Raw genomic sequence first — 9410 nt, forward strand, 5'->3', positions numbered from 1 at the left:
GTAGCATTCTACAATTCTTACACTGCCCAGCCACGTACTCATTTACAGCTGATTCGAACCCGCAACCCTTCGGTCACGAGCCCGGCTTCCTACCACTAGACTAGGTGTTTTATATTCAAAATCAAGTAATTCATATTTAAATTCTTGTGATACATGTTTTATATAGTTTTCCTCAATGGTTACTTGACAAATTAGCTTATACTTTGTATTTCCCAATTATAAAAGAAATTCTTGGAGTGAAAAAGGACAACAAGAGCATACCAAAGTGTCAACAAAACAATAATTCGAACTCCTAAGGATAAGACCAGGTGTTCCGGTAGGATGAGCGTCCTCTGCTTCAATGATGACACCCTCCATGTTAACCTTAGTCAAATCCAGGTAAATTCATAATACTCCGGTGGTGACAACAAAATCAAAGTGCAAACATTAGCATAATAAAAAACACCAACCTTCATATCACACAAAGAAATAACACTTCTCCGTGAAATCACGATGGTGATCACCCAAAAATGTCTTTGAAAGTAGCACAGAGCGTCTATATCGCCTTGAACGATCATCTGATGTTGTGCATGGTCTTCTCAGCGGAAGCGAGTTTTCGTTTTCATAAGCCGTGCCATGCCTTCATTCCTATATGATGGTTTGTGGATATGACAAAGTAAATATATCTCCAACCAATGGAAGATTGTTAACACAGCGATTACCTAGATTACCAATGATGCAAATGGTGTTTACTGTGATGTATGACGGTCGCATGCCTTTAGGTTTATATCAGTATCAGTATAATTGCACGCTTCCACGTATATACATGCAAATATGTTGTTTCTGGTGTAAGTTTCGTTGCTCTTCTTCGGATATTCTTATCATGATGTTTTAGTGTTTTTTTTAAATGGTTCCGCTTATGGTTTAAACATTTTGATTCCTTAGGATGAACAAATATTCTACTAATGGGCCCTGCGAATTTGGTGTTTGGGTGTTTAAATGTCGGTTATATGCCAAATACCAGAAACGTATTACCACTTGGTAGATAAATACTACGAAAATTCAGTAAAATATTAATACAGCACTCACAAGTTTACATCAATTGGACGTCTCGTGAGGCAACAAAATAGGGCAAAATAGATAATTAACTAACGTACATTTGCCCCTTGGACTACAAGTAAGATCATATTCATCCTGAAGTTCTACAGAGAAAAGTAAGCTAAGCCCATTATTATGGATTGTCATATGGTGAAATGAGTATAAAGGACGGACTGATGAAAAACACAAAATACAAGGTCTCCTTACATACATAGGAGAAACATAACTCTGGTGGTAGGAAGCCAGGCTCGTGACCGAAGGGTTGCGGGTTCGAGTAACGTCACGACACTGTGTTGTATCTTTAAACAAGATACTTTACTCCGCTTTTTCCAGTCTACTCAGCTGTAAACGAGTACGTGGTTGACAGTGCTAGAATTGTTGAATGCTAGCTTTGAGCGCCGAAATGGCAGCACCAGCTGTATGCTCCCAAGGGAGTTAAGAACGATATTGGCTGGTTGCAAAGGCCCTATAGTCACGGACAATAATTTGTGAACCGCTTTGAGACGACCTACGAACTAGGTTGTGATAGAACCTCGAATTATTATCATTACTTCTCAAGTTTCGATTTAAATTATTTCAAATAATTATTGCCTTATATGTCAAATTCATCTATACATGAAATAAAAAGAGGATTTTGATGTTGCAGTGTTCAACAGACCTTTAATCTCGATATGATCATAAAGGCAAACTGCTTATTCATGGTACTAGTACCTTGATCGCATTGTAGAGATATATACATGAATGATAAATGCACAAAGATGATTAATTGATTGTATTCATGTTAAATTTATTAGATACTTATAGATTATCACACTGTATTTTCAGCGTTTGTCGTTCGAACAGTTTTCTCATCGCTCGCACGTAGATAAAATCTGTAGTCCACCGCATAGTATGATAAACTATTTATCATCTTTATACCAATACCTTATATTTTTCCCCAATTAAAAACCTCAATTATTAACCATGTTTTCCAAATGACCTCTAAGCTCAATGATCAACGATCGCCTGTGACAAACGTAAACAAATAGAAGTTTGAACTTTAAAACTACGTAGAATAGATATTTTTAAAACAACCCTATCATCATTCGCTTTTCCATATGCACATTTACAACTGAAATAGTATTGTTATTCTCACAATATTTTCCCCAACTTTGTATTGATATGTTTATGACGGACTATTTTCTTACGCGGATCACTTTTGTGTGGAAACTATTTCCGGTTTCGGACGTCATCTGTCGCGAGCAGACGTCCTTTTTTTGAGAAAAAACGTTCCCAAGTGCTGGACAATGGGAAAATCCATTCTCAAATTCTTCTCAAGTTGTTCCTAAGTCGTTCTCAACTTTTTCTCATACTGACAACAAATGATAATGAACTTATCATGCTACAGGTAGGTGGTATAAAGTAGTATATAGATGATAATGACAGGTCGTGTATCAGAGGGAGAAACGAATAGGATAATGGTCAGAGCTGCTGATATTTCTCAGCTAGGCTATTCGGTGTGGGAGCTCGGGAGCTCGAGGTATGAACAGAGCACGATCTTCATACAGTTGAAGTTGTGTTTCTTTTTTTCATATAAAATTATCAACACAATTGAACATATATCTATCCTATTAAATGTTGATCCGAATGTTTAATGTACCTATCGTGATTGTACAATGAAAAAGTCGATAAAATACCTGCGTAAATCAGCCACTGTTAAAAATAAAATGAAAAAAAATGTTTACGTCTGTAAGAAAACTTTGTTATTTTCAGGTAACGCAAGAGGAAATGTTACAGTCGCCGCCTACATAGAGGACAAGTCAAGGGCAAACTACGTTTTCAGTAACCCGTTGTTCGACCACAGTTCCCTCACTCTAATATCATGTACAGCGAAATGCCTCGTTGAGAAAATGTGTTATGGTGTGGTCTTCAACGAAGAGCAAAGACATTGCCAAGGATATGCCAGATTTTCAGGTCCTGTGATTTCCACAGGTGCAAAAGTTTGGACGAAAAGTAAGTTTACATGTCTCTGGCGAACCAGCAGTGTTGGAATATCGAATTCGATAGGTTTATGTGTGTTGAAATCCCTGCTGTACCACATTGTATGATCGTACGACGAGATCAGCGTAGGACCCTCTACAGAAGTGTTGTGATTCTTCTGTTCAATCTTCTAGATACAATAGGAGATGAATATTAATCTATCCGCATGTCCCAATAGCAATATTTTGGGCTGGTCTCACACTCATTTATTTTCTTCTCTTTCTTAGGAACTTATGTTAACCCATTACCAAAATGTCATATTTCTTTTGAAATAAAAGTTTGACCTGTTGTCGTGAACGTTTTAAAAGGGAGTTTAGTCCCTTGTTCCCTTATGAAATGCTGAGATGCCAGCAAAGATTTGTTCATTTGAATATTGGCATGTGTCCAATAACTTATGATGATAAATTATTACTTCTTAGACGGTTCATCAGTTTCAACACAAACTTAGATAGAATCGTATTCGTTGGTTACAAAGTACGATAAGAAATTGCTCGAATACATCCCCCTCTCTTGGAACGTATTGCCACTACTTATGTTTCTAAATGAAACTGCCTCGTGTCCAAATCATCACGTGACGTTATCCGCGCTATATTAATGGAGATTTCCCGTACAAATCCAGTTGTCAAACTGGACATCTGGAATTAACTATGAATTTGGGGATAGCAGGAAAACATAATATTATATGGAAGCACATCTTACAGGTATATGTATAATTATTGTAGGAATAATACATCCTTCGTGAAACATTATAAATATGCTACGTTGCCATTTCTTGTTGATATATACTTGAGTGATGAGCTTAGTAATGACCTAGGATCACTGAATTGAACACAACGCCGTCGCATTTAGATGTATGCAGGGATGTTGTTCAATTCCTGAACAAATGCCTCAGCCAAGTTAAAGAGCTGATTCAAGAGTGTTTATCAGGTCATTTTATCGAGTTTAGCATTTTCCCGAAAACAACATGGCTGACAATATTGTGTTTGGGCTTTGCGAGGAAAATGGCGTCAATTGAAATGAAGGTAGCAGCACTTTCCCCAAGGTAGCAGCACTTCGGGGTGAAAGTAGTTGACTGCATCGACCGGGACTTCAGACAAGATATATGTCTCTCAATTAAACCAACAGCTGTATTAAAGCGAACATAGGTTTCATCTTTGTATTCTAAACATTCGTTAGGTGTAGTACGGATTTCGAGATCCTAACAATGACGCCACCAATGTGCATTTTCAGCTAATTTTTTCCTGATGGGTGATTATTTATAACCGCCAAGACATCCTATTAATACTTAACTTACTCCTTTATACTACATTTTCTATTATAATTATCATTATCCACATGAACGTTGGAATTAATCCTTGCTATTATGTAAACATTTTACAACGATTATGAAACAAGTTATTTCGGCTTAATAACTCTTGTTGGCCCGGACGTTAGTGCGTGAGGGGTCTTAAAATGGGAGGCACCGGAGTACCCGGAGAAAACCCACGGAAAGATGACCCCACATCGTTTTACGTCCAATCGAGGAATCGACCCCCGGTCGCCTTAGCGAAGGCGAGTGCGCTATCCACTGTGCCACACAACCACCCATTTTAATTAGAAATGCAATAAATGCAATGTTACAAAATGTCACCACACATATTTTACTAGGGAAAAACGTATGCATCATTGCTCTAACATCTGACTATTGTACCTCACCGACGCACAAACAATGTTATTGTACCGCTGTGTATTTTCAGGAATACGTTGTCATGCAAGCTACATCTACGACCCCATCTCGGACTTGTGTTTTCAGCTGTGCGGCGCTTACAACTGGCCAGACGCCGTTGCATTCTGTGCAGAAGATGATTCTCGGCTGGTGGTGTTTGACACACTTGAAAAGCTACAGTTTTACAAAAACTATGTGATTGGTAAGGACATTGTTTACAAGTGAAACAGAGTTTAAACCCTCAGGAACAAACGCATCGATCGATAAATAACAACAAATATGTCATACAAAATGGCGATATGGTATAAACACTCTAAAAACGCTAGTATTTATGCTGTCTAATGAATACGAAAGAGTATAAGGGCGTCTTAGCTAACAAATACAATTTGTTTTTGTGCCACTAACTCGAAATTTCGATTTGCTAACTCGAAACTTCGGTGCTTTCAGTGGAATAATGTTGACAATCACGATTTATAGTAAACCCTCCCTTGTTTGACTTCACTATCTGGGTCTTTTCACATACTTGGTTCTATGGAGAGGTATCAATTTCAACAGGAGTGTTCAGATTTATTATTTCTTAATGTGCATGTTGATGAATTAATATAAATAATCAATCTTCAATCCAAAAAAACCCTGTCTGCTTTTTTTCATTTTGTTTATTTTATTCTTTACATTTTAAAGACAAGTGTACATGTATAACCGAATGATCTACATTTTATTGTCCTGATTTGTTTTAATTTACACAAATCTGAGCCCATATTTAGAAGACATCTTAATTGCTAAAATATTACTACATTGTAAAAAAAAATCTTTAGACAAATGTTGTTTTCATGTGGAAAAAGAGCATTATAAACAAAGGTCATTAAACTTCTTATCAAACTGCCTATAATGGGTTTTTTTAATAACGTTTTCGCTCTTTTTCAGTAACAAACGATGGGAAAGGTCGAACAATAGGTGGTCGCCGTGTAAACGGAGTGTGGAAGTGGGTAGATGGAAGCCTCATGAGTATGTCGAAGAAGTTCTGGAGAAAAGGGGAGCCGACTGGATCGGGGGTTTATATCTTAGCTTCAATACATCCCGGTATGGATGGTATATTTAATGATGTTCATCACGCTAATCGCCCAATCGTATGTGAGAAACCATAGTCATAATTTTCTAAGAGTCGTCAGGTTAGGATCAATATCATCAGGGACGGCCATATGATCAAGCTAAGATAATGAAAACCAATTATCATTGTAACAGGGCTATTACAGAAAATCCCAACACTTGTGTCAGGTTTCATCTGCAAAGTTGTTTTTGAAAACCGCTAGGACAATTTCACGGGCAAAAAAAAGCTCTGTGTTTGGGACTGAATGATATGTTTCGTAGATTTTAAATACAATGTAGCTTCAATTGATGCACCGTATCTTTTCATTGTACAATCTTAATAAATGTCTAAGAGCTGATTAGTACGCCCCCATCTGTTTAGAAAGGGATGAAAATATGGTTGCATGCATCGTTATTTGTGGCCATTCCTAAAGATCATAAAGACAATTTTGTGATTGATAATACATTTGTATATGAAACTGGTAACATGGAATTGTTTTGACGACTATTATGACAAAACAATTTAACACTCAATTATGGAGCAATGTGATACTGTATTTCCTAAAATTACAATATCATTAACATGTTTATATTTTCTCCTTCGTTATGACTAAAGTACAAAATTGTTGTACATAATTCAGTTAACACAGACAGGTATCGGTAAATTATGTATACATAAACTATTCACTGTTATACGTGTCCTTTACCTAGGGACATATACGTGACCAAGTAAACTTGTTGTATCAATTGAAACATTTGGGCTCTTTATATTTCTTTCTAAGGATCATTTTGTTTTCTGGTGCCTTCCATGGGAATGTGTAGTTTTTGCCTGAGTGTTGAAGGTTCGTTCAAGTAAGAAAGATAAAGGGTTCTGTCCCCAGGCTGGTGCATACCAAGGTCCTTAAAATGGTATTTGTTATTCCCTACTTCATGTTCAGCTTTTAGATGAATCGCAACAACTGGTTAACCCGTTGTCAGAATAATTACGGGATGGAATACAATTCTGGGTACTTCGACATAATCTTTCAGTGAGATAGCACTAAAAAGTCGGCATTAGATCTGAGCTTTCGCAAAGAGGAAAATACACCAAAACACTGCCTCCAGGCACGCATACACAACACACATGTAGACGTGTACCTTAGTTTATGATAATACACTAAACCATACAAAACAAGCAAGCCTAAGCTTTTGTTTTTAGTGTTTTCTAGTCCATTTACATTACAACATATTAATGAAAAACAAGCATTTTTGTATTGAAAATATTGTTACGACAATTTGTTTATGAGGAATATAATTTTGCAACTCACTGCCAATTCCCCACAATATTAGTAAACTCTCATACATTGCAACGTTGCATTTATTCTTAACAAACGACATGAAATCATTTCAGATTCCTTTTATATTATTAATGATCCGTTGATTTATTTGTCAACACAATTATTGAAAGTATTTTCAAATTTGTGTTTTTTATTTTTGTTTTTGTTTTTTTTGTTTTTTTGTTAATTATTTTTTACATATACATGTATATATATGTATGTTGGATTTGGATTTATATGCTTTTTTATATCATATCATGTCACTAACTGGCCATGATTATGATAGTTTGATAAAGTGATGTGTTACCGTGAAAGAGCAGGACGTGCCAGGGACGAGGCGCGAAAGTGTGTTATGGACTTATATTTGATAAGTGTGATGGCTAGTATGTGAACTGCAACGTTTTTGATAATGGCGGTGCTTTGTGACATACTAATTTTGTCAATAGTTGAGTTAGTGGTGATTTATGCTATGTAACTTGTATATACATTTTAATCTTTATAGAGTGTCCATTTACAGCATTGCTGAAATTTTCATCTACTATTGCATAGTTATATTTTACAGAATCGTGTTCCACATACTCATTGCAATATAGCAATATGATATTACCATCTGATGATCATATGTATATTGATATGTTATTCATTCCTGGTATCCACTGCATACCAATCCATTACCCACTCCACTATTCCTGTAATTCCTCTGTTGTACATATTACTTCATTCATGTAACTAGTGTTGAAAAGTTAATTATTCAGCAGGTAAAAAATTACGTAAATGTTACGACACTTGTTTTTTGCCTTTTATGTTCTATAAAACATGTACTTGATGTATTGTCAAACAAAATTTGAATAAAACAAAGTTTAAACCAAGTCCATGGTCTACTACTGTTAATGTGGCGTCAATGCAATGTTGACGTGACGTCATACTATTGTTATGAGTTAGATCGCGCAATTCTGCACGTGGCTATCTCCCCCTAGGGGTGAAAAGCTGATAATCTCCAGCTTAAACGATAGATACGTCTGTGAAACGTGGGAGTAATGTGTATCAATAAAATATACTTATTCAACCTTGGGAGTTGCTTCTATGTGTTATAAACGTTGTAAACGAGCAAAAATAAGGTTACAGCAAGTCATGGAAAAAGACAAGAAAATATTAATCTAAGCCGTTAACACGAACAATGGTGACAACATTGAGCGTATTAAGATTGAAAAAAACGAAGCTTGGACTTTTCATCTTCATTTGCCTTTGTAAGAAAATGTAATACTAAATGATTCAGGCGCGTGAAGAAAAAGTACAAAATTATGTAGCATCAATGCTCTAATAATAGATATGCAGCGACAAATATAAGATTCAAAACTGTACTGTAACGTAAAAAGAATATTTTTTAATTATGATAAGGAGAAAAACATTTTAGTTCTATGAAACTACTTCAAAACATGTCATACAAAACTAATTTATGTACACCTTTTTGGTAATGTGACGTTATAAATCTGATCAGGTTAAACAATTCATAAGGAAATATGTTGAGGCTCCAAATAGTTTGAAACCATACAAAACAAGCAAGCCTAAGCTTTTGTTTTTAGTGTTTTCTAGTCCATTTACATTACAACATATTAATGAAAAACAAGCATTTTTGTATTGAAAATATTGTTACGACAATTTGTTTATGAGGAATATAATTTTGCAACTCACTGCCAATTCCCCACAATATTAGTAAACTCTCATACATTGCAACGTTGCATTTATTCTTAACAAACGACATGAAATCATTTCAGATTCCTTTTATATTATTAATGATCCGTTGATTTATTTGTCAACACAATTATTGAAAGTATTTTCAAATTTGTGTTTTTTATTTTTGTTTTTGTTTTTTTGTTTTTTTGTTAATTATTTTTTACATATACATGTATATATATGTATGTTGGAATTGGATTTATATGCTTTTTTATATCATATCATGTCACTAACTGGCCATGATTATGATAGTTTGATAAAGTGATGTGTTACCGTGAAAGAGCAGGACGTGCCAGGGACGAGGCGGGAAAGTGTGTTATGGACTTATATTTGATAAGTGTGATGGCTAGTATGTGAACTGCAACGTTTTTAATAATGGCGGTGCTTTGTGACATACTAATTTTGTCAATAGTTGAGTTAGTGGTGATTTATGCTATGTAACTTGTATATACATTTTAATCTTTATCGAGTGT

The 9410-nt window shown here is 35.4% G+C and overlaps 1 protein-coding gene across 1 annotated transcript; it reads left to right on the plus strand.

Annotated features, from left to right (window-relative positions):
• The first annotated feature begins 4548 nt into the window (after window positions 1-4548).
• Window positions 4549-5946, plus strand: LOC110455286 (hepatic lectin-like). The gene is made up of 3 exons (XM_021505320.1): window positions 4549-4651; window positions 4833-5003; window positions 5726-5946. Exons 1-3 carry the CDS (start codon window positions 4549-4551, stop codon window positions 5944-5946), a joined length of 495 nt encoding a protein of 164 aa, XP_021360995.1.
• The last annotated feature ends 3464 nt before the right edge of the window (window positions 5947-9410 follow it).

The sequence above is a fragment of the Mizuhopecten yessoensis genome, unplaced genomic scaffold (genome assembly GCF_002113885.1).
Source record: "Mizuhopecten yessoensis strain PY_sf001 unplaced genomic scaffold, ASM211388v2 scaffold8195, whole genome shotgun sequence".
In the NCBI taxonomy this organism is placed as follows: Eukaryota; Metazoa; Mollusca; class Bivalvia; order Pectinida; family Pectinidae; genus Mizuhopecten; species Mizuhopecten yessoensis.

Bases quoted from the DNA above. Each gene is read 5' to 3' on its own strand.
- LOC110455286 (XM_021505320.1), top strand. From the start codon at position 4,549: ATGGGAGGCACCGGAGTACCCGGAGAAAACCCACGGAAAGATGACCCC. The intron at 4,652-4,832 runs GTGCGCTATCCA...GTGTATTTTCAG, and splicing joins GGTCGCCTTAGCGAAGGCGA to GAATACGTTGTCATGCAAGC. The intron at 5,004-5,725 runs GTAAGGACATTG...GCTCTTTTTCAG, and splicing joins TTACAAAAACTATGTGATTG to TAACAAACGATGGGAAAGGT.